Raw genomic sequence first — 25918 nt, 5'->3', positions numbered from 1 at the left:
TTAGTCCATTTGCATGAACACGTTTGGTTTAATGTGTCGACCAATCAGATCAAAGACAGAAGGAAAAAACAAAGGTTTTCTGTATTTATTGTATTTCAATAAATACTCTGTGCTTGGTATTTACATGTAATCTAACCAGTGTTGGGACTAACGCGTTATTAAGTAATGCGTTACAGTAACTACGTTATTATTGTGGTAACGAGCACAGTAACTAGTTATTATGCCAAAACCGGGAACGCGTTACTCGTTACTGGGATTTAGATAGGCTCGTTATTCGTTACTTCGTGTGGTGGCTATCGTGGAGCTTCCACAGATTCAATAACATTAGCAAGTGGTGGAGGCCAGCAGGTGGATGAAGGAAAAGGGAGGCAAGAGGAGAGACCCGAAGCGGCCGCTGGTCCGAGAGTGTCAAGTGAACTGAACTTCAGGTAAGAAGTTGTAACCTGCAGTCCATCTGGGTCAGATATAAACCAAGTTTAGGTGGAGTTTATTTTCGTTATGCTAACTTTTTCGTACTGCGTGCTAGCTAGCATGACGGAGTTTCTATACAGCTGGGTGGGTGCTATGTTACTGATGTTGAACTTGATTTTGTTCATAAGGTTAATTATTAGAGTTTCCAACCGTCCCGTAAAAAACGGAATCGTCTCATATTCAGAGAAAATATTACAGGTTTCTTATTGAGGTGAAAAGAAACACAGTTTGTCCCGGACTTCAGCTACAATGAAAAAGACACAAAGCTGGAGTTACTCTGTGTCTTTGCTGCACAGCTGCCTCTTCTTCTCTCATCCTCTCACCCTCTCTCTCCTGTTTCTACTTCAATCATGAAACTGATCAATGATCAGCTGATCGGCTTTTCTCTCTTGTTTGTTTATCGCCCACTTTGCGCCAGAAAGAGGAAACCAGCGGATGTCGCGTAAACAGCAGCAGCACGTTTAAGCTTGATCAGCTGTTGTTAGAATTTATTTAATATTAATTTCTAGTATCAGCTGATGTTTGCTGGAGCCACAGCTGTAAGCCTGCTGGTCATGATATCGGTTTGGTTATCTGGTGAGAGGGAAACATGAAGATGAAACCAGGAGATGTCCTTACTGGATCATCAGAGCTGAACAGGTGATGGAGAAACAGGTTTACCTTTAAGGTGACATGAATGAGTTGAAGGGAAGTTATGAACTGTTTCTGAGAGACAAATAACACCAGGATCCTTTTTTTACTTAGCTGACAGCTGGTAACTGTGCAGGGGCGGATCTAGCAAAGTGTTGCCAGGGGTCCATGTAGGGCATTAAAAGGGAAAGGGGGGCACAAGGAAATACTTTCTTATTCTCATTTAAAATGTCTCGCTTTTAAAAAAATAATTATCTGAGTCTTACAACAAACGATTGATAGATTGATACATATATACCATCAGAACAGTGTACATCACTGTCACAACAGTGTTTATTTTCATTCAAAGGCTTTATGATTTTTCCTATAATGGTGGGCCGGTCTCTAGTCAAAATGCCCGGGACGATTTTCTTGTCCCAGTCCAGCCCTGTAAGCAGCTCATCTGCAGTCTGGTGTTACCTACATCTTCCTATTCAGAAGGCAGAATTTCCGAGTTCTGAGTACAATCGAAAGCACCACGACTGCAGTTTTTGTGTTGGATGTAAAAAGCGAGGATAGAATGGCTAGGATAGAATCAGGTGTGGGATTTCTCTCGTGGAAATGTGCACATTATTTTTTCCTTTCTATTGGTAGGTGGGACAGTGCACTTGTGGCAAGTAAGCAAGCTAGAAGACTGGCAATCTTGCTGGGTATCCAGTTACGGAAGCAAAACATTAACAAGAGAATTCTGAGTTAAACCAAAGTTACTTTCCCTAGTAACTAGTTACTCTGAAAGTAATGAGTAACTTGAAGTAACTGAGTTACTTTTGATAGAAGTAACTAGTAATGTAACTAAGTTACTTTTTTTTTTTTTTTTTTTTTTTTAAATGACATCAGAAACAGCAGTATGCGACATTACGTGATGGCAGAGCTTCAGTTCATCCTTTGTCATTTTTTTTTTTTTTTTTTTTTTTTTTTTTTTAATGTAACTAAGTTACTAATTTAAAGTAACTTACCCAACACTGAATCTAACTGATAAGCTACCAGGACATCTCTGCCTGTGTTCTGCTGCGAGTTCAGATCTGTGATGCTGTGTGGGAATAATGAATGGAAACTTAATGGGACAGAATCCCGTGTGCTTGGATTCTAAGAAGAGCAACAACAGCTTGCTGTCATGGTGTGTGTGCAGCAGGACCCGAGTGCAGGACTCAAGGTGCCAAAACTCAACTTTATTTGCTGGACAGGAAACGAAGAGAAAACTAACTAGACTGGGGAAGATAAACAGGCAGACAGAACTCACATGAGGATACAACACGACACAGAGCAACAAAAACACAGGGCTCGAATAAACACCGGAGCAATCGGGGAATGGCAGAGGGAAACACAGCTGGGACAAATCAGACCTAACGAGACAACAGAAACAAAACCAACACGCTGCACACAGGACAGGGACTATCAAAATAAAACAGGAAACACAAAAACAAAACTTAAGGACTAAAATTACAGAACAAAGAACTACTAGAGCTCGAAATACAGAACCATAAACCAAAAGACTGGTAATGATAAACCACGATGAAATCAAAGCTCAATAATTATACCAAAATCAAAACACATGACCCAGGACTGTGACACTTTGGGTCACACCAAAGGTTTGTTGTCTGTTGTGAGACATGTCTCGCTTTTTAACCAGTTAGAGGAAACTGTGATTTGTCTTTAACCCTTTAGAGCCGGTTGGAGTGGGTACGCTCTGTTTTGCGTAACTATTTTTAAATCCCGGTAGCTCTGCAACCACGTGAGCTAGCGCAATAATTTTTTTTGCATATGAAACCGGAGGAGTTGTACTTACATCTTATGCCATCAGCTTGTCCTCGGTCACAGTTTCCTTCCACATATAGCTTTGCAAAAACTGCATAAAAAGCACTTGCAGCAACAAAAACATAATATTCCAGAAACTCGCTTTGCCGATCCGATCAGCTGTTTGTAACACTTCCTACGTCCATCAGCGTGAACTATCACATGACCGCATGTCCTGCCCGAAACCGGAAGTGACGCCATTTTTCGCGGAAATGTAGTTTGTTTTACCATCAGGGCCTTATGAGCCTATACTGGTGTTTTTAAAAGTTATGTTTGACTTTATGACTTTCTGTGTCATTTCTGGGATGCTGAGGACTCATATTGCACTGCTGGAAATAGTTTATTTTGATGCACATGCTGTTTTTTTTGCAAATTTGCATTATAATATTTATTTTCGTTTTTCCTGCAGTGTATAGAAATTGGGATATTTCAAAAATAAAACTATGAAGACACTCAAAATAAATTTCCTGTGGTGGGAAACTAGTTTGTGCAACTTTTTTGTATTTACAGTTTTGAGGGATAAGCCTCTTAAATTTCTCTAACTAGAAATATATGTTAAAAAAACAAAAACGATTTTCAATTTTTTTGTAGTTTATTGCACTTTTTTGCAATTTATGTAATTACTATGCACTTAATGCAGACATGTTATTAAAATTTGGGCTATAATGGTTGTATTGACAATGCTCCCAAAAATGGCTCCACAGCATGTAAAAATATAATATAAGCTCTGGCGGACTTGGTTGTATGGTAGGTCTTAAAGGGTTAAGGACACTGACTGGCCAGGTGGATTTCAGCCAGACACAGTGTCTCTGGATGTTTAGTGCTTTATTTCTACAGCCCCAAATCACAACAACAGTCACCTGAAAATGTTGTTAGTGGTTTCACATTTATCATGTATACAGATGTGCACGATGTGTTTATCACATCACTTTGAAACATGTCGTCTTTTCACTGTCCTCTCTCTTATTCTTTCACTTTAAATAAACATTATGTCCATAAATATTTGGACAGAGACGGGTTCGGTTTTTTATCACAATGAATTTGTAATGAAGTTCAGACTTTCAGCTTTCATTCAGAGGGTGGAACAAAAAGATGTGAGGAACACAATCTCATCATTTCAGGGGCTCAGACGTCATTGGACAAACGAAACAAGTGAAAGTAATTGTTGAAAAGCCTTTTCTGGCACTGACAGCCTGAAGTGTTGAATTCATGGACATCACCGGATACGGAGCCTCCTCCTTTGTCATGCTGTGCCTTTACTGCAGCAGCTTTCAATCGCTGTTTGTTTGTGAGCCAAAGTCTTCAGCCAATGAAACGCTCAGCTGGGTTAAGATCAGCTGACTGACTTGGCCTTGGCTCTGGCTGTACGTCTTGTGTCCATCTGTATTAGGAAACGCCGTCCAATCATTTAGCTCGATTTGAGCAGACCTCCTTTATTAACATAACGATATCTTTAATTTCATATGAATTAATAATAATAATAATAATGGATTGGATTTATATAGCGATTGGATTTATAATTGTGTGTCTTTAATGTCTGTAGTGAAACAGCAGCTGTGTTTGTGTCCTCCTCTTCAGTGGCCTGCTGCTGCCCCGTGTGGGAGTCGAGCACCACGGCATAGAAAGAACCGACGTCGGCAAACTGGGCGGTGGGATCTACTTTAGTGATTCCCTGAGGTTAGTCGAAAATCTCGATTTGACCAGTTTCTTTGTGTGTCTGAGACACACGCTGCTGTGCAAAAGTCTTGAGCCGCCCCTCATTCATTGACATTTTGCCATTGAGTGAAAAGTGTGCAAACGTTGGTGGGAATACGACATAAGGCAAGTATGAAGAACTAGTTCAAGGACGAGAGACGTGTTCCCGTTTTGTGTTACAATCTGGACACAAATCTGATGATTCCATTGATTTTGATTCCCAACACCACTGGCTGAACTCCGTGTTGCACCTCTCCCCTGACTCCGTGCGCATCGGCAACGCTTTGAACCAAAACGTTCCAATTTGAATAAGATCATGAGACTTGTTGCCACTTATTTTAACGTGATCTTTTGTAATCTGCACGCCTCAGCATCTTCTCCTTGGTTCCCTACGAAGGACTGTGAGGTTCATACGCTGTGGAGTGTTTTCAGTCCTCTGGTTGTAGAGTTTCCTCTGAATGTAAAGCAAACACTGACCTGCAGTAATAAAAGCTAAATGATTTCACTTGTTATTATTGGAGTTTTGATATCTCTGAACCAAGATGGCAGCAACACAGTCACGTTTTCCATCCACAGCACCAGTCTGAAATACTCCAAGCCCGGCGTGACGGATGGCTCCCGGTTGTTGTTGGTGTGTGACGTTGCGTTGGGACGTTGCAGGCAGGTCTACAGGACGGACGTCCTGCTGAAGCAGGCTCCCGACGGATACGACAGCGTGCGCGGAGTCCGCCGCGCTCCAAACACTCCCTCTGAGTTTGAGGTACAGTAGGACTGTGTGAGCGTTTACATGCACATGGACAGATAAACAGACAGAAGAAAACACTTACTGCCCATAAGCTGAATTATTGTTCTTTGCTGAATATTTAACTGTTGTCACACTAGGTTCACTTCACTAACGCACACAAACATACATCCACTCTTGTGTCTTCCAGGATGATGAGTATGTGGTATACAGTCCTGATCAGGTGAAACTCAAGTATGTGGTTCAGTTCAGCATCCAAGGAGACCAGCTAAAGGCCTTCACTCCTGCCGTGGACATGTCACCTGAGCTCTGTCTTCCTTGTTCTGCTGAAGGTGAGCACTGGACACCTGCGCCTTTGATCGGCTCTTATTTATGGCAATGAACGTGAGAGTACAGTGCGCTCAGCTTAGTGGTTGAAGTTGAGCTTTCATACGTTTTTACCCCTCAGCAGTAAAAGGCTCATGTGGTAGCATCGTCACTAAGTTTATAATTCCAGTAAGCTGAGAATGAAATTTGAACCTCAAGTGCTAAAAATCATCAGTGACCCTTGACCTCAAGATCAAGTTCATAGGTCTGAAAACTCCAAAAGGAAGCCACCCAGGATTATGACACTCCATACTTGCATCTACTCACATTAAGCCCAGACTGATCCAAGTGGGGTTAACCAGTAACACCACCAGATATAACATGTAGTGGAGCAAGCACTGCTGCACAGCTGTCTTTAAAGGTAAACAGTGATGTCATTCATTAGATGCAGCTTATAATTTACAGATGGACATCTTTACTCAAAGCACGTTTTAGTTTATCGTAGAAAGACACAAAACCTTTGCATGTAGAGTTGGTGAAACTACACAACAACAGTTTTTTGTCAAGCTCTTCAAAGTGTTTGTTTGTACGTCCAGGATGTTGGTTGTGGCCCTCAGCTACAGGTTTGTTGCCATGCAGGCTGAGTCTAAAGAAGTGTCAAGATCCTGCTCCGGTGGCTTCGTCTATGTGAGAGGACTGTGTTTATTGGTCAGGATGGGACTGACAGTCTCTGAACAGCTATGAGATTAGTGGAAATCCTTTGTCAGCACGGTCTGCTATGTGCGAATTATAATTATGAAGCTGAAAGATAGAAATGAAGCTAACCACGTCATTCTGCACTGTTTTGTCTCTTGTTTCTGTGTGTAGAGCTCAGTTTAGGCGATGATATGTTTGAAAGCAGTAAAAACCCCTTGGAAGAGGTGACCGCCGGACTGTTGGACAGCACTGGTCAGCAGCTCCCTCTGCAGGCCGTTCATGTGAAGTGTAAACTGATGGATCTGCTTTCGCAGGTAACGGTGGCACATCGAGTCTTTTCAGTGTTTTTCATTGTTAGCTTGCTGACATACGATTTGACATTTGATGTGATCGTCTGTCTCCTTGTTAGGTCATCATCTTCCAGAAATACACAAATCTGAGCTCAGTGCCCATTGAGGCAAAGTATGTTTTCCCTCTAGATGATTCAGCTGCAGTGTGTGGGTTTGAAGCTTTCATCAACGGGAAGCATGTCGTGGGACAGGTAACGGAGCGTTATTCAAATACTAGTTCACCGTCTGAAAGTTTGTCAAACTCACTCTGTCTGTCTGTCTGTCTGTGAAAATCTGACCAAAGCATAACAGGATCTTTTATTATTCCTGTTGTTGTTGTCAAAGCCCAGCAGTCTGTTGATAAAGCCCAGTACTCTGACGCTGGAGGGAGTAGAAAAGCATTCTTTAGTGTTTTCCACAAAGTTCTGCCAACATCAACGAGCCTTGAAGCAGCCGGGTTTGTAAAAGACTTCAGGCTGTGACTACATCACCCTTCAGCTCACTCGCTCTTTTGCTAGTTTGATCTATCAAATGCAACATTTAGGTTTATTTTGGACATTGAAGTTCTCATGAGCTCATTGGCTAATGATTTGTGAGTCACAATTTGTTGACCAATAAGCACGTGGGTTCTCTCATTTCAGTCATAGCCCTGTGCTCGTGACATTTGGATTCAAAAGATGAACGATGAATAGTAAAGCTGCTCAGTTTGAGGGTCTACGTCTATCGTGTATATAAAGCCTGTGCTGTTCAACACAACGTGAGCAAACCAATGGATGTTTGTTTCTCAGGTGAAGGAGAAAGAAAAAGCTCGCAAGGAGTACAAACAGGCTATTGAGAAAGGACATGGAGCTTATCTCATGGACCAGGATGCACCTGTACGTCTAAGCGCACGCACACACACACGCACGCACGCACGCACGCACGCACGCACGCACGCACGCACGCACGCACGCACGCACACACACACACACACACACACACACACACACACACACACACACACACACACACACGGTCATCATGCGGGTCCAGAGCTGTTTAGCGTCTCCTGGTGTTATGTAGGCCCTTTTAGCCGCCACTGGTTGTGACATGGTCTGTATCCTCACTGCAGGATGTGTTCACCATCAGTGTGGGTAACCTGCCCCCTGGTGCAACTGTCCTCATCAAAGTGACCTTTGTCTCCGAGCTGATCATCCGGGACGGCACAATTCTCTTCTCCCTGCCCGGCAGCGTGGCTCCGTGGCAGGAGAGTGCAGCCCTCAACCAGACCACACAGGTAACAGAGATCCTGTCCAGCTCATGATTGAATCAGACTTTGCTTTGATGACAAATATGACTTTAAACGTCACTCCACAGGTTAGTGTGGAGAAGGTGTGTGTAACTGATGAAGCTGCGAGTGTGAGGTGAGCGAAATGAAGCATTTCTGTTAACCAGTCAGCGTGAACCTCGTCTGCTCATATCCACCTCCAAACTGTTAAGAACTGAACAACAGCTTTGCAGTATTTACAGCTTCATTATTTCGTGTATCGTCATGTTTTTGGTTTGGGGTTGTTCAATCACTGTTCCTTTTCTCTCAGAGAGTTCACCTTGGACCTGTCAGCTGAAATGCCCTATGAGATCTCCAGCCTGCAATGTATCACTCACCAAATCAAGATGAAGGTCATTTGGCTTTTTATTTTACATTTAAGCAGTGAAACTGAATATTTTATTTACAAAAAATGTGTCCAAGTGGAAGACTGTAGATAATGAAAAGAAGAGGCCCCAGGACAGATCCCTGCACGCCTGCAACCAGAGGAAAGGGCTGAGAAGTGAAGGATTTAAGTCGAATAAACTGGGTGATCTAAACCTGGCTAGTGGGATATGGGAGAGACCGATGGAGGCGAGCCTACTGAGGAGAATTGAGTGAGAAATAGTATCAAAAGCAGCAGTCAGATCGAGAAGAATAAGAATGGAGAGTAAACCATAGTCAGCTGCCACGAGAAGATCATTGGTTACTTTTATCAGCGCAGTTTCAGTGCTGTGGGACGGCGAAAACCAGACTGCAACTGTTCATGCAGATTATTATTAGTTACGTACGATCCAAATCTTTTGGGATTTAAGTCCCTCTGATCGAGCATGTGAACAAATGACAACCTGGCTGCATTTGGAATTGAATCAGAAGTCGTTAAAATTAATTCTGCTACTATTAATAACAATAATAATTACAATCATTATTATACTTGATGCCGTTTGTTCTTTATTTACAGCTTTCCAAAACACCGTCATTCATTCTATTTAAAGATTTCGATTGTTAATATTTGTTTAATGTAACTCTATTTTAGTTGGAAATCATTTCTATTTGACCTGTTGTCTGTGTCCAGTCAAAGGAAGGCTGGGTGGACCATACCACTAATTGTTTTGCTGTTTTACCTCAAAGTTTAAACCAAACTGCTGTTTACAAATATGGATTTATTGCATGCAAACCAATCATTTTTTGCTCTTTAATGTTTGTGGTCATGTAGAAAACCGACTGTAAGGCAGTGGTGAGCGTGCTGCCAGGACAGATCATGGGTCCAGATGGATTCCAGCTGTCCATCATGCTGTCTGACGTCCACCTGCCCAGGATGTGGGTGGAGAAACACCCTGACAAGGACAGCCAGGTTTGTCTGTCGCTCTCTTTGTCTTCTCCTCCTGTCACTCTAAAAATGCTGCTTTTTTGTTCAGCCATCTCCTTTACGTCCCTTTAGGCCTGCATGTTGGTTTTCTATCCAGACTTTGAGGTCAGCTCCAGTTCAGATGCAGATGAAGTCATCCTGCTGTTGGACACATCCGAGTCCATGAAGGGAGAGTCTCTCCGCTCGGCCCGCATAATCGCCCTGCAGATTCTCAAAAGCCTGGATCGCAGCCTGAGACTCAATGTCGTTTTGTTTGGAACAGGTCGGTTTGTACTTCCAGCCTGAGGCAGCTTTTAGGCTAACATTTAAAAAGTGTTAGCTCAAGTCAACCTGAAGGATGTGAATAACAAGAGCAGCACGTCTTTCTGTGAGCAAACGTATGTCACTCACAAGAGTTTCATTTACAGTTTGTCATATTTGCATTTTTCCCACACAATACTTGGATGAAGCTGTTAATCACATATTACTGAGGAAACCCCGCAAATGCTTGCTGTAGCCAGTGGTAGCTTTCTTAACTTTTACTGTGTTTGCCTTTCAGATCACACAGAAGCTTTCCTAACAGTGACGCCACTTGGTGAAGTTTATGAAGAAGCCCAGAGATTCATCAAGGTCAGTTATAAATCTGCTGTGCTCTTATAGCTCCGGGTACTGAGTAGCATGGCTGCATGCTGCTCTATTTGTTCTATTCTTATCTTAGCAGGTACGCTAACACTAGCTAACATGATCCAGAAAAAGCCCTTCTTTCACCTCAGCCCTAAAAGGCTGATGGGGTTTTGTCACCACCCAAGTTTGTGAATGTGATAACTTGAGAACAAAGCCATGTAGGATTTTCAAATTCTTACTATAGGTGTATCTACCAACAGTGTCAGACATGTTTGAATCTTAGTGACCATGATCTCAAGGTCAGAGGTCAACTGTTCTGAAAATCTTCAATTCAGTTTTATTTATATAGCGCCAAATCACAACAAAAGTCCCTCAAGGCGCTTTATGTTGTACAGTAGATACAGAGAAAAAGCCAACAATCATATGACCCCCTTTGAGCACTTTGGCGACAGTGGGAAGGAAAAACTCCCTTTTAACAGGAAGAAACCTCCAGCAGAACCAGGCTCAGGGAGGGGCGGGGCCATCTGCTGTGATTGGTTGGGGTGAGAGAAGGAAGACAGGATAAAGACATGCTGTGGAAGAGAGACAGAGGTTAATAACAGATATGATTCAGTGCAGAGAGGTCTGTTAACACATAGTGAGTGAAGAAGGTGACTGGAAACTTAACTTGTGACACATCAAACTTATTGGTAATGTCACAAGAAAAACAATGGTGTGCTTGGTTTCAACGTAACTTTATTCTTTCATGAGTTACTTACAAGTTTCTGACCACTTATAAAATGTGTTCAATGTGCTGCCCATTGTGTTGGATTGTCAATGCAACCCTCTTCTTCCACTCTTCACACACTGATAGCAACACCGCAGGAGAAATGCCAGCACAGGCATCCAGTATCTGTAGTTTCAGCTGCTGCACATCTCGTATCTTCACACCATAGACAATTGCCTTCAGATGACCCCAAAGATAAAAGTCTAAAGGGGTCAGATCGGGAGACCTTGGGGGCCATTCAACTGGCCCACGACGACCAATCCACTTTCCAGAAACTGTTTGTCTAGGAATGCTCGGACCTGGCACCCATAATGTGGTGGTGCACCATCTTGCTCGAAAAACTCAGGGAACGTGCCAGCTTCAGTGCATAAAGAGGGAAACACATCATCATGTAGCAATTTCAAATATCCAGTGGCCTTGAGGTTTCCATTGATGAAGAATGGACCCACTATCGTTGTACCCCATATACCACACCAAACCATCACTTTTGTTGGTCCAACAGTCTTGGAGGGATCCATCCAATGTGGGTTAGTGTCAGACCAATAGCGGTGGTTTTGTTTGTTAACGTCACCATTCACATAAAAGTTTGCCTCATCACTGAACAAAATCTTCTGCGTGAACTGAGGGTCCTGTTCCAGTTTTTGTTTTGCCCATTCTGCAAATTCTGTGGCCGATCTGGGTCATCCTCGCTGAGATGCTGCAGTAGTAGTAGTAGTTTGTAAGGGTGCCATTTGTGAGTAGCACTACTGTGCATATTACTTTGTACATTTACACTACTCGGGTCACTTGTTTACTTGCACTGCTGTGACAATACACTGGGGTGCTAATATGGCACAAGACACTTTAACATTGTATTCACACAATGTACATTTTCAGATTTTGAATTTAAAATTTCCACATTTTTTCTATTTAATTTATTTATTGTATATATTGTCTTTTTGCACAGTCAAAGGAGAGTTCAGGACACATTTCACTGTGTTGCACTCGTATGACTCTGCATATAACAAATAAAGAGCCTTGAATCTTGATGTAAGGAGCAAAAGACCGGGACTGAGCTCTTGGCAACGCAGGAAACTGAGCTACTGACTGTAGTGACGTTTATGGGTGAAGTTGAGCAGCTGACTGAGCAAATATCTGAGTTTCATGCTGAGCTGGCAGCTCTGAGTGCTCTGGCCACAACTCAGCGTTCCCTAAATCAGAGTGCTCTAATTCAGCACCTGCGATTTCAAAGTCCACTAAAAAAGCTACACAGTCCGCTGAATTAGCTCACTTGATCCCCTCGCCAAGGTCGAAGGCGGTTGTTCCAGAACCATGTTCAGCCTCAGTTACTACCTTTAAAGCAGCCTGATTAACAGCCACACAAACAGTCTGAGAATGCACAGCCTGTTAATGGGCTCTAGTTTAAACACTCCAGGCTCAGAATGAGCACAAGAAAAATAGTTTCCATCACTCCCTGAACACTCCTGCCCAGAATGAATAGTCACTGTTTCAGCAGGTAATGACAAAATGCCTCGGTTACTCACAACAGCTTTACAATTAGCAACTACAGGGACGGCTGACAGTGAACTAACAGTCTCCAGGCCCACTGGCCCAGAGAAACCCACAGTGGACAGGTTAGACAAAACCTTTCTCTCTACTTTCAGCTGGCTTAGCATTGCTAGTTAGTGGGGAAGAAACGGCCTTCATCTTGTTAATAGCAAGTGGCGTTACAACTATGGTGGAGTCTGAGTTACTCACTGTGCTGACTAGCACTGCTGGTCCTTTGTCTGCTGACTCAGCAGACGTTGAGGGAGTGAGAAAAGATGGGGTAGGGTGCCGATGGCGAGGAAGCCTTCTTCCCTGAAGTGGAGGGTCCAACAAGTGAGCAGCAAACGACGGTGGGGAAACTGTCCGCCTATGAAGAAAAACCAGGCAACAAGAGCTCCCAGGGAGCAGGGTTTTAATAGTTTTGCAGTTTTCATTAGTTTTTATTTGTATTTAGTTTTGACTTCAGATTTTCAATTTTATATCAGTTTTAATTAGTTTTTACCAATTGTTTGCTAGTTTAGTTTAGTTTTTATTTTTTTGAAAATCCTTAGTTTCAGTTTAGTTTTGATTAGTTTCAGTTATAGTTTTAGTTGTGTTTGCAATAATTAAGTGCAACAAAATCCCAGTTTAATCATATCAGTCATGCTCTTCTGCTTATCCTTGGGTATGTTGCTCTTCCAGCTACCATACCCTGCACAGGTCGCCTGTCTGTCGCAGGGCTAACACGCAGAGACAGACAACTCACATTCCCACCTATGGGTTCTTTAAATAAATAAATAAATAAAGGCAGATGAACAACCATTGATACCAGGCAACTATAAAATGTATATCTTGGCCCCAATGAGACTATTAACTCTTGCAGCACCGGGTGTTCGTAATTTTGGTTCAAGTGAATTGATAAACTTTGTGAAGGCAATTGACTCACACAGTTATGTAGATGTCCCCGTCCTGTTGTCTCGGGATGCATCACGCTGCCTTGCCTGGGGTTAGCTTCTGTTTTCTGGGGATGAGGGTTGAGTGTGCTCCCTTCTCAAGGTAAGCTAGGTTAGCCTTCTTGTGTGAGCTTTTCAAGTGCACTTTAAGGTTTGTGGGATTTTTTTCCCTTTAGAAATGTCCCTCATAATTTGTCTCTTTCCACTACAAGACACTTGCTTTATCCAAAACACAGTCATATTCAAAGTAATCCCAAATCGGACTCTGGCGCTTTCTCCCAACTTTTCCTGACATGATTCTGCGCGTGGACGGAGCAGTAACACAGACGACTCGACTAACGTGCTGCCACCTGCTGGCATAATGAGACACAGCAAGACAAAAATCTGGAAACTAAACTTCATTTTCACCCTTGACTATTGTAGGACACGCACACATCAATGAAAACGAAACACATTTTTGCTATAAATTCAGTTAATTTTAGTTAGTTTTGTGAACACTCATTACAGTTTTAGTTAGTTTTCCTTTTTTGTTTTTATTTTTATTTCCGTTAACGAAAATGTTTTTTCACTTCTAGTTTTCGTTATTTCGTTAGTTTTCGTTAACAATAATAACCTTGCCAGGGAGGCAGCCGCATCCTCCTCGCCCGGACTGCCCAAACCAAACGGCTCAAAGCTGGTACTTGCCCTCAGCACGGTTACAATTTGAATTATTTTTGTAATGTCCAAAAAGCTCACTACACACTACCTGTGTGTGAAGTGAAGGATGGGATTTATTTATAGTGAGTGGAAAAAACAACATGTACAAATGCAGCACTGTGGCTCCCGTGGCAATTCCTCTGTGAATCCGACACACGTGTCCATAAACAGCGAAGAGGTGACAAAACCCGATTGCGCTCCATGGTTTCCCCTCGAGACGACACTACCGACTCCTGGTGGCACAAAACACACATAGCTCAGCAGGAAACCCACAGTAGTGATGTCGTTCACATAAACGCTCATCAACGGAGGTACTTTACAGGTTTGAAATGGTATAGTCCCGTGCTGACTGGAGCTCCGCCCCCTTCTTAAAAAGGACTCTCTTGATGAGGCCATCAGCTGCAGCTGCTAACGAGCGGCAGGTGTCGCAGTCCCTTCAGTGACCCAAAGTACCCCGGAGCGCGTATGACCACACACACAGGAAGGAGGAGGACAAAAGGAAAGAAAACCACCAAAAACACAACATACAGAAAAATAAACATACAAAAAATGCATTAGCTTACTTAGGGTAATGTTGTGTTTAAAGCCAAACTCAACAGAGAGTTTTGAAAAAGCTCGATTCTTGTCTTTCCTATTAGCACTCCGCTCCATTAGGGGGAGGCACTGAGCTGTGGCGTCCCCTGCGAGCGCTCAGCCTGCTGCCTCCATCGCGCGGCATCAGGAACCTGCTGCTGCTGTCGGACGGCCACATCCAGAACACAGAGCTCACCTTGAAGCTGCTCAGAGACGATGCTCAGCACAGTCGCCTCTTCACCTGTGGCCTCAGGTCTGAAAAGGGTTCTGAGTGGGAAAATGTGTCGTCCTACAGCTGTGGGCACAAGTTTACATCCATTTATCATGAACATGATCGTCATGGTAACAGTAGGCTTTCATGAGTTCTCTGAACTGCTCTTTTTCCAAGATTATTATACAGTTTACATCTTTAATGAGCTTAAAAAACAAGACGTGGGTACACAGTTTGTAAACTTTTGCCCACAGCTGTATACTGTCGTATTAAAGTGTGTCCTGCTGTTTAAACGGTACAGTCACCAGTAAGAGACGTGAATTTACAAAGCAGAAGGCCTGAATGTCAACATTAACAACACGGATCATTGTAATGGACTCTGTGATGCTCTGCACACTAAGCTTCTTCTTGATTTGATCCATTTGATCTTTTAAATATGTATAAAGTATATCTATGTGTCTGATGATTTTAGCACGATGGCCAACCAACACATGCTGAGAGCCCTGGCTCAAGCAGGGGGCGGAGCCTATGAGTTCTTCGACACAAAAACCAAACACAACTGGGCAGAGAAGGTGAGCGCTCATGTCATACATAAGCAGCTGTTAATTGTTGTTATTCAGTTGTTGATTCGTTATAAGAAGATCGTAAATAAAATCCAAAATTTTCTCTGTTTTGTTTACAGGTGGCCTGTCAGCTGAAGCGTATGGCATCTCCTGGCTGCAGTTCAGTGTCTGTCAAGTGGCAGCAGTTCAGCCCAACAAGTCCACCTCTGCAGGCTCCCAAGCAGCTGCATGCTCTGTTCAATGACTGTCACACTCTGGTTTATGGCTTTGTGCCACACTGTACTCAGGTAAGCTGTTTCTCTACTGCGCTGAACACAGCCCTGCCTTTTCCTTCTTTTCTGTCTTTTAGAATAGAAAAGAATAGAATTCAACTTTATTGTCATTGCACATATCATGAAATGCAGTTTGCATCCATGCAGAAGTGCTTTAGCCATGATATAGGTATATTACAAAATATATATTAGCAATAATAAAGATATATTACAAAAATGGGTCTATTATGGGTGTGTTACAGTGTACACGGTATGAAGGTATGTTATGAATATGCAATAACTATAAGTATATACAGGCTGTAGTAGGGCTGTGTGACATGACAAAAATCTAATATCCCGATATAAGACATTTAAATGGTAAATGGTCTGTATTTATATAGCGCTTTACTAGTCCCTAAGGACCCCAAAGCGCTTTACATATTCAGTCATCCACCCATTCACACACACATTCACACACTGGTGATGGCAGCTACATTGTAGCCACAGCCACCCTGGGGCGCACTGACAGAGGCGAGGCTGCCGGACACTGGCGCCACCGGGCCCTCTGACCACCACCAGTAGGCAACGGGTGAAGTGTCTTGCCCAAGGACACAACGACCGAGACTGTCGGAGCCGGGGCTCGAACCGGCAACCTTCCGATTACAAGGCGAACTCCCAACTCTTGAGCCACGATCGTCCTGACAACGGTATAAATCACAAAAATTTAATATTTTCTGTAAATTCTGTGAATCTCGGGCAGCTCGACTTGCGTGAAGTTTTTCCAGCTGGGCGTCCTTTACTTGGACTCCAGTGTTTTAACCGATGCATGAAACTATACATTTTCAAGTTCAAGTTCAAATTTTATTTGCCACATGCAGGTTGCCCTGCAGTGGAATGAAACCACCCCCGACCTTACACACACTACACAGACATCACATGGGGATACAAGTCGGAGAATGGTTGCATTACAGGAAAACACTGAAATGTACACTACAATGGGAAAGTACAAGAGTAGAAAAAGAGACCTCTGCTCATGCTGGGCTACAGGAGGACAGCATGAGAACAGGAAACAAGAACAGTCAAAACAGTCGTTATCAGGGAGTTGTTGTTCGGCTCCAGCCTTTAGACATAAGTTGTAACGGCCACCATTTTCTTTCAAAGTTTGAGTCCAAGGTTTATTTTTTAGCACGTGACTGCTCTTGTTTTTCTTAAGTGCACAAACCTCCACCTCTGGTCTTGCCGGAGTCATCTGCTAGCCTGTCGGCTCGGTGTGTGTAGCGTCCTGCTAACTCAGTAGCATATTGTCCGGGCAGCTGTTGTTCAACCAACCTCCGGTGTTCTGGAGATCTCTGGGATGAGTCTGAGATCGGCGATAAAACTGTTGGAGTTATGAGTCCAAATGTCCAGAAGGTCTTGTCTGCTGTAGGTCAGCAATGCACAGCAATTCTGGATGAAGAATCCGGTCAAAAATAGATTAAAACAACCCGCTAAATGGCAGATTCTGGAGGGACACTGAGCCTCGTGTTGTTCATGCGACGCCATCTTACATTTAGAAATGTACAAACTACGTTTTGCTGCTGCTAAAAATGTCCATGTAACAAGTGAGAATATGATCGGCAGTGTTGTGATTTGCTGTGTGGCAGACAGGATTGGACCCAAACGCAGGACTCACAGACACCAGGGTGAACTGAAAGAGGCAGCTTTATCTTGGCTAAAGTGGAAACACTGACGTCGGACAAGGACTATCAAAATAAAACAGGAAACACACAGAGCGAAACTCAGACTCAGGACACACAAGCTTAACAAGAAGACTTGTTTGTTGGTTGTTTGTTTGTTGTTTTATGAGATGTTTTGATTTGATAAGTATCTGAGGCTGAGACCCCGATGCTGTAAAACATGATTGTTGGGCTTCATTTCTGTATCCAACTGTAGTTTTAAGATTAGCTGTTTACTAGCTAATGTTGTTCATGAGACTCATCTCACCTTGGTAATATAAATATAATATGGCGAATATATTAAAGTTATCATTTTCACCATTATTAGTTATTACAGCAGTGAGCTTGAACTGTGCCAAACACTGAGCCTCAGTACAGATTCAAGTTGCAGTTATTTATATTTCCTGTCACCTTAAATCTTCACTTAAAGACAAGTATCTTTGACAGTGTATATATAGTGTTATATATATAAGAGACAAATATTGTTCTTTTAATATGTTGGTACTGAATTTGGCTCAATGCTTACATATATGTGTAAAAAGCAAATGTACGAGCTGTGATAACTGTGTCTGATAGAATGAAGAGTAGACTGATATATGAAATATTCCATTATTGGCTGAGAAAATCAGACCATGTCATAACTGCTTTAAGTCATACAGAATAGATATCAGAGCCTTAAACAGGCTGACTTCTGCTAAATGGGTCAAACTGGGCAGAAAGTATACAAACACATAACATCCTTATAGAATATGATGTAACACTATATATCAACTTACCTCAGAATATATAAAGCATATAAACAGTTACAGCAATATGATGCAACAAACACAGCAGCTACTGATCCAAAATACTCAAAGCTTCATAGAACTGAAACCAACATTTATTTTTAGCTCCATTCTGCTGCTGATACATACTTTAGGTTTCTGAACATTAAACTTGTTGCTGCCTTTCATAGTGTGTAACTTGAAGGCCCTGAGTACTCTGAGTAGTTTCTCCCACACTGAAAACACTGGGATGATAACATTATTTGAACATTACCTAATAAGACTGATTCAGGACAGACAGTTATGTTAAACTTTCCTAGCAGTCCTTCACAAACAGGGAACAGTCTGTCTATTCTCTCCATCTGTCAGCTGCTGCTGGCTCTTCCTCCTCCTCTTCCTCACACACTGCTGAGTTTGTCCTGGTGGATCATCAGGGGTGCAAAGCCTCACAGATGATGTGCAGCAGTGGGTCCCTCAGTCTGCCCTCACTCTGGACACTTGCAGTCGTCACACATGGAAATCAAATGTGTGATAAGCTGCAGGATTCAAACACAAGTGTAACTTATAAACACATGTTCATACTTTTATTCCACAATCAGAGAGAAAGAAAAAGAGAGAGAGTGCAGGACAGACAGACAGGTGGCAGTCTCAGGTGTACACACTGCTACACAACAGCACCAGAGAAGGAGGATTTAGTGTTTGTGTTATTACGAGTGCTAAACAAGAAGAGTTCCCAGATGGTGCAGTGGACACATGTGTGACTGCTGTGATTAAAGCATCTTTCTTTCAGCTTAACGAGTGAACCGTCAGCTCGTTCAAACACACGTTAAAGTCCGTTTGGCTCGACACCACCGAACAGAGGCAGCAATATAACATAGCTAACATTAACAGTGCAGTGAATCCTGCTTGTGCCGTGATATTCAGGACTGCAAACCGAGCAGCATCACTGACTTTCAGCCTGTTGTGTTTGTGGATATATGACTGACTTTAATTACTCACAAAATCATCAGATTCTCTGTGAGATTAAAGTCGACTATTGAACGGCGTATATTTTAAAGTAAAGGCTTTAAAACCAAGTTAGTACAAACATCACTAATGTCACATAACTTTGCTGACATGTGGCCAACAGTAATGTTTTAATGTTCTTCATTATTAAGCATTCGCACATAAATAAGTGGCATAAGCTGTGTCCCAAAACATAGGCTGCATCCTCCTGAGGCTGCATTTGTAGACCTTTTAACATCACAGCGACGCAGCAAAGGCTGTCCGAATTCGTAGACCCCTCTGAATCCGGCCGACAAATGCGTCCTCCTTTTCCCCAGATTTCAAGAATGGGTCGGTGTATCCTTCGTGGCCCGCCATATCCCAGAATTCATAGCGCGGCCCAGCCAATTCCAGTTTCCAACAATGGCTTAACACTGTAGTGTTTGCTGTACAGGGTATGCATTGGAGAGACCAAACAGCAACTTCATAACGCACGCCACAACACAGAAGAGCCACCGCCACGGGACAAGACTTGGCGATCCATCTGCATCTAAAGGTCAAAGGTCACTCTTTGAGGATGCCAGTGTTCACGTTTTGGACAGAGGACAGATGGTTTGAAAGAGGAGTGAAAGAAGCCATTTACATCCACTGTGAGCGACCAGCTTTGAACAGAGGGCGGGGCTTATGAAACCAACTGTCTGCCATCTATAATCCAGTTTGAGATCCTTCTCAGACGCCTTAACGCCCACTCACATCCTGGGCCATCTGACCTCAGGAAATCACGTGATAGGGTGGGGCCAGGTTTCACAATGAGCTCACCGAAAACTCTGGCTGATTGGGACCCACACCCAGTTTCACACCTTGGCTCAGGCGATTAGAGGATCATCAGGGGGTCCTTTTGTCCCTCTGTGGGGGGAAACTCCCACTGGGTTTAAATCTGGGACTCTCCACCATTTGACCTTAGAACTGAAGAAGCTTCTTGGATGAGAGGTGAAACGTCTTCAAGCAACTTAAAGAAGTCCAGTTGCTTTTCTTTCCAAGCTCCTTAGACTACGATGACCTGGATGACTGAGAACCTTCACAGACATTGGAAGTGGATCTTTAACTTATTTTCAGTACCTAATTTCACTCTGTCACTCTAATTTCATTCTATGGTTAGTAATGCTTTGGTTGAAACTTCAGGCATGGTTATATTTCTACCAGCTGAACAGTAACTGCGAGTGGCCTGAGGGGAAGAACAAATGAGTTAACACTAATCTGCATCAGTATGACTGATGACTTAGAAACTGTGAAGAGCAAAATATTTGAACTTTATTTTAATTTGCAGTCTCTGGCTTTTTGACCTGATTAAAGAGTTACAGCACAACACCGTTAGACAATAATGATAATGCCGTTGTTTTAACACAGGCGACTCTCCTGGGAAATCTGAGTGGTCAGGAGCTCAAAACAATGGTGTCAACCAGCGAGCTGCAGAAAACAAAGGGCACAGTAAGAACTCACACTGACACTCAACAGTAGCTGCTGTATGAGCATACATCTCACTTGTTAAGCCTGCAATCCTCACGCAGGCTGACTGCCATCACAGGACAGTGAGGTAATTGTTATGTCATGTGTTTAGTTTCTTCACAAGCTCACTGCGAGGGCCGTCATCAGGGATTATGAAGACGGGAACCTGGACACCAGTGAAGCTGAACACGAGGTACTTTGCAGATAAGTGAGACCAAAGATTGAAATTTACAGTAGTTGTTGTTTTAGTGATTTATATATATATATATATATATATATACATATATATATATATATATATATATATATATATATATATATATATATATATATATATATATATATATATATATATATATATATATATTTTATTGTTCTTCAATTTTTTCTTCCAGTTCAGTTTAGTTTCAAAATCCTTATTACAATAAATACAGCTGTGGTCAAAGGTTTACTCATCATGGACATTATGTTCGTACTATTTCGTACTACATTGTGAACTGTTAATCATTTCTTATAGCATATTTTAGTGATGCTGTAAAATGATGTTATGCTTATCTTTACCAGCCTATAAAGTTGTGTTTGATAGCACTGATTAGATTGACCAGTAGAAGAACAGAAAAGAACTCAGTGAAGAAGAATTGTAGATTTGGACACATTGGGAAGGTCTCTTGCAGCCATTTCTAAACAACTACAGATTCCAACATCATCAGTTCAGGTGAACATTATTATTCAGATGTGTCACGACTCTGCCAAGGTCTGGAAGAAGACACAACCCCTCAGATGAGAGGAAGTTTGTAAGGATGTTCAGGAACGACCCAACAAAGCTCCAGCCTGCCATAAACTGGAAATGATATCCGATTCAGTAATTTAGGTCAGGATCGGACCGATACTGTATATTGGATTGGTCCCTAGTAGAACGTACATATATTTGTTTAGAAATGTAGAGAGTTAAAGTAAAAAGTAGTCAGAAAATAAACTACTGATAAACTAGTACTTAGAGCAGGGCGATATGACCAAAAATATTTATCACCATATACGTTTGAAAATTTGCGATAACGATATAACTGACGATATAATTGACACTAGAGAAAACACTTTACAACTCCACAACTTTATTAGTGCAAAAAAAAACCATCAATGTAGTTTCACTTAAACAAGCAGCTGTTTTTTATCTACATTAAAGTTATATAAAAATGTAACAGTGCAAATTCCTCGCTGACAGTTTAACCAAAAGGCATTTCCAGTGGAAACTGGCCGACATATCCTCAGCATAACCATGTATAACATCCACAAAACTTAAAAAGAGGTTAAACACACACAATACGGTAATATTATGTTGAAGCACAGTACACATCACTCCGCGAGGCTCCGCCTACGATAGCCGTAACGCTCCGACCAGTGTTGCCAACTTAGCGACTTTTTGACAAAGTCGCTAAGTTGAAAAATCAAAGGATGATTTTAAGTGTGCCGCATTTTCCAAACAACACGGTAATAACGACGGCCCGCTAGCATGCGCTACCAAAAATAGTGCTTTGTTGTGTATCTGAGGGACGAAAGCCAAACCAGTTCCACCACTGAAGCTGCAGCATTTTTACAAACCAGTTCTGGTTCATCTGTTTCATTCAACGATCCACTTTCGCCCTTCTCATTCTCTGTCGCCATCATGCTTTTTCCGCCATGTGCGTATGAAAACAAAGGCACTGCGCATGCGCGTTTTACCCGTATTCTATCACAATATTTCATTTTCTTATCGTTGCCCAACATTACACCGGTATTACCATGAACGGTATGATATGTCCAGCCCTACTAGTACTGATACCTAAAAATCGTACTTCATTACAGTAACAAAGTATTTGTACTTACTTCTTACTTACTTCCCACCTTAGGGGGATATTATTACATGACGGATCAGCCGGTACTTGGCCATGGACCCACCAGGTGCCTGTCATGGTCCTGTCAGGAATAAGGCAGCCATTATAAGTGGCTGTATCTGTACAACAGCTTATCTCTGGCCTAAATGATGTCAAGCAGCAGGACAATGATCCCATTCGTTCCCACTGCTGTCCAAACTGACAGAAGTTAGCTTAGGCTCTCTAGTTAACAGTGCTGGGATTGTTTAACAATACATTCCTCATGGATATCTTCAGAGGTGACTACAGGCTGATTGTTAGCATACCTGGGTGGGCTGTGAGGGAGAAACTCTGGAAACTGACATTTTTTACTTTTACAGGGTAAGAAAGCAGAGTTGAAGTCCTTCATCATCGAGTTAAGCAAAGAGTTTTCCATCCTGTCTCAGTTTACCAGCTTCGTGGCCATTGAGGAACGGGTTTGTCAAATCAGCCTTTTTTCACATTTACAGCTTGTTTTCCATTCTTTTAGCTTTTTTATCAAATATTTATTTAACTGGTCTTATTTTTAGGACTCAGAGCAACCACAGCCTGGTTTTACAGACATCCCCAAGCTGATTGCAGAGGAAGATGTGGACTTCCTTCCCTACATTAACTGGATTTCTCCCGAGGATGATGAAGACCTAATAGAGGAAGAGTCTTCGGTATGAATTTTTTAAACTGTTGTTCATACATGACTAGTCCTCATGCGCATAAACTGGAGCTGTAGTTTTGCCAAAGATTTTGTTTCAGCGGCCGAGGGAGCAACACATCTGTGTTCCTGTCCTTTACTAAACATGTGATCATCATGTTATTGATCGCACTGACTGTATTGCTGCTGCAATCTTCACAAATGCTGACGTTTATGATTTCATGCTTTTGTCTTCCTGCTGCAGGAGGAGGAAGATTGCGGCTTTGGTTTGTTTGACTCTTGTGGTTCATTCACGGTTAGTCCCCTTACACTAAGACGCTGATGCTGCACATTCAGTAAAACAAATTCAAGAAATTTAACAAATATATGGAACAATAATTCAGTTCAATTTCAGAAATATCTAAATGGGCATGTAGCAGATGTCCCGCAGTGCAACAAACTATGTGATTCTTTTGTTGAGTTAATGTTGATGTAGAACTTTTCTTATATTGTGAAACCTGTCAAAAGACATTACCAACAGTATTTCTGATAGAATTCATCTCAACACATTTAGAGGTTTGTAGAGTCGGAGTTTAAATTTCTGCTTATTTCTCTCCTTTCATAGCGTCCCGACTACTCTCCTCCAGCTTTACCTACTTCTTCTTTTAAGGAGCTTGCTTCAATATATTCTTCTCCTGGACACTCGGCTCCCCCTCCGCCTCCTTCTTTTATGAAGCGTGCTTCAGACGATGTTCCCCACCTTTCTTTTCTTGGACACTCGCCTCCCACTCCACCTTCTTCTTTTATGAAGCGTGCTTCAGACGATGTTCCCTACCTTTCTTTTTCTAGACCCCCACCTCTGCCTCCTCCTTTTATGAAGCGTGCTTCAGAGGGTGTTTCAGGACTTATTCCACAACGACTGTCCATCCCTTCTTCATTTTGTGGTGACTATCCTCGTAGTCAATCCATAGATTCATTTTCATTTGGCATTTCATCATCATCAGACAGTCAGGCAGTGAAGGACATCGATATTCAAATTCAGAGCTGTAGCACTCAGATCAGGCCATCACTCCACACTCAAGGTTACACTTCAGCGATGAGTAATCAGGTACAGAGTGCACTTGATTCTGTGTCTGATGAGGAAGAACAGAGTTCATCGGAGCATGTTGAACGCTTTTGTTACAGGGCCTGTAAAAAGTCTGTAAAATACAAAGACAGAGAAGCAGCCAGGTGTCCGTCTTTCAGCCCAGATTCTTGTAGTTTAAGACCCGAGTTTAAGAGTAAAGTCTTTCCTGAGAAGTCCTATTTGCGTCCCGAATTGTGCGGCCTCAGCACAGATGGGAGTCTTCCTGACACTGCTCCTGCAGCAGTACCGTCTCAGATGGTTGTTGAATCTGATGAAACAGCTCCTCTGTTTGTTGCACAGACTGCCAGAGACAGAGCGCCGTCTTTTGGGTCAGCTAAGTTTACTTCCAGTGGCTTTCACTCTCAATTAGGTAGCTCAAGCTCCACCTATGATGGTGCTCCGGGATCTACAGTGGTTCCTGTGACGTCAGCTCCATCAGATTTAGAGCACCAACCAAAACCTGACTTGTGCTTATCATCATTAAGGCGGGTAAGGGGAAGAATCTGCAGGAGAAGAAGCTCTTATTTTGAGTCCTCTTTACCTCTCACCCGTTCCGACAATGATGTTCCTGTAGGCCCTGCAAGGGCTCCTGAAAAGGCCGCTCAGGTTCATCACAGAAGAATGACTCCCTCTTATAGTTTAACCAAAGTTAATAGTGCATCACAATCTCACCATGAACTTGAAGCTCAGAGCAATGCACCACAACCTTATGTAATAGCAAGTGTTCGACAAAGAACGCCCGTCATAGCTTTCGTCGCTGGCCATCAGGATCTCCCGACTAACCCTGTCCTGCGTCATCAGTCAGCTGTGTGAGTCCCTGAACATTTCTACACACATTCTGTTTGTTAACTATGAGAAGTGTTTGTCTAACAGATGGAAATGACTGTATGTTAACTAGGCTGAATGCAGCAGAATCTCCTGAAGCGCTGAAGCTCAAATGGATGAAGATCTTCCAGATGCAACATTCAGTGAGCTTTTTGTGGTTTTATAGTCTTGGGTTCACTTAAGCAAACATAGCTGTTTATCACTCGGACAAAGCAACAGCTTCCTTTGGCTCTCTGACAGGTTAAAACTGCGAAGGAAGCAGTAATTTTTTTTTACTGAATCACTTGTTAACATCTGTTTTATTTCTATGGGACTTGTTCTTATCATTGTTAGGGTCGTGGGTGGGTGGAGCCTATTCCAGCTGTCATGGGGCGAAAGGCGGAGTACACCCTGGAGAGACTGCTAGTGTATTGCAAGGCTAACACAGAGAATTTAACCTCCTAGGACCTGGCGTCCACATGTGGACATCATATTCTGGGTTGTCTAGACCAAAATACAAAATTTTGGTAAAAACAAAGAATCACATAATTCTTTGTTTTTACATTCATCAGGTTCAATCAGCCCAAATAACGAGAAGAGAAAATGCCGTGTAAGAGTTCGGGTCTTACGAGGTTAAACGTAACTGTCAGGTTAGGCTCAGACTAGGGTTTTAGTCTATGTGATATATTAACAGAGCATGCAAACATCCGTTGTTTTGAAACTTTAAGCTGCATTTCAGAGTTTTATGATAGGAATATATAAAGAAAGCTTCCAGTGATGCCCCTCAGCCTCCTTGTAGACACACCTGTCATATCAATTTGAAAATTCTACCTCACCTTGTTCTCAACTCGTCACATTCACAAGATTTCCAGAAAACTTGACCTCCAACCTTTACCTTATACTAAAGGGCACTGGTATTCAAACTGGTCTGAGGTTTGTAGTGGCTGCACCTGTTTTTGAGTTACTGCATTCACAAGCTCAAGTATCCATGCTGCCCACCTGCCCAGCAGGGTGGAGACAGTAC

General features: G+C 42.5%; 1 protein-coding gene across 1 annotated transcript in view; it reads left to right on the top strand.

Moving 5' to 3' along the window:
- Window positions 1-25918, top strand: part of LOC120725707 (protein mono-ADP-ribosyltransferase PARP4-like) — a 44992-nt gene that overhangs the window by 9409 nt on the left and 9665 nt on the right. Inside the window, exons 11-32 of the mRNA XM_040018677.1 lie at window positions 4513-4611; window positions 5206-5389; window positions 5562-5703; window positions 6545-6687; window positions 6783-6914; window positions 7491-7577; window positions 7814-7978; window positions 8059-8105; window positions 8280-8361; window positions 9204-9341; window positions 9429-9618; window positions 9895-9965; window positions 14519-14706; window positions 15137-15236; window positions 15347-15514; window positions 20349-20429; window positions 20560-20640; window positions 22678-22773; window positions 22867-22998; window positions 23209-23280; window positions 23590-24899; window positions 24989-25058. Of these exons, the coding sequence (XP_039874611.1) occupies window positions 4513-4611; window positions 5206-5389; window positions 5562-5703; window positions 6545-6687; window positions 6783-6914; window positions 7491-7577; window positions 7814-7978; window positions 8059-8105; window positions 8280-8361; window positions 9204-9341; window positions 9429-9618; window positions 9895-9965; window positions 14519-14706; window positions 15137-15236; window positions 15347-15514; window positions 20349-20429; window positions 20560-20640; window positions 22678-22773; window positions 22867-22998; window positions 23209-23280; window positions 23590-24899; window positions 24989-25058 (3778 nt within the window). The remainder of the gene's footprint in view (window positions 1-4512; window positions 4612-5205; window positions 5390-5561; window positions 5704-6544; window positions 6688-6782; window positions 6915-7490; window positions 7578-7813; window positions 7979-8058; window positions 8106-8279; window positions 8362-9203; window positions 9342-9428; window positions 9619-9894; window positions 9966-14518; window positions 14707-15136; window positions 15237-15346; window positions 15515-20348; window positions 20430-20559; window positions 20641-22677; window positions 22774-22866; window positions 22999-23208; window positions 23281-23589; window positions 24900-24988; window positions 25059-25918) is intronic.

Source organism: Simochromis diagramma, unplaced genomic scaffold, assembly GCF_900408965.1.
Source record: "Simochromis diagramma unplaced genomic scaffold, fSimDia1.1 OVJJ01000733.1, whole genome shotgun sequence".
In the NCBI taxonomy this organism is placed as follows: Eukaryota; Metazoa; Chordata; class Actinopteri; order Cichliformes; family Cichlidae; genus Simochromis; species Simochromis diagramma.
The sequence above is the reverse complement of the archived record's forward strand: the minus strand, read 5'-3'. Positions and strand labels throughout refer to the sequence as shown.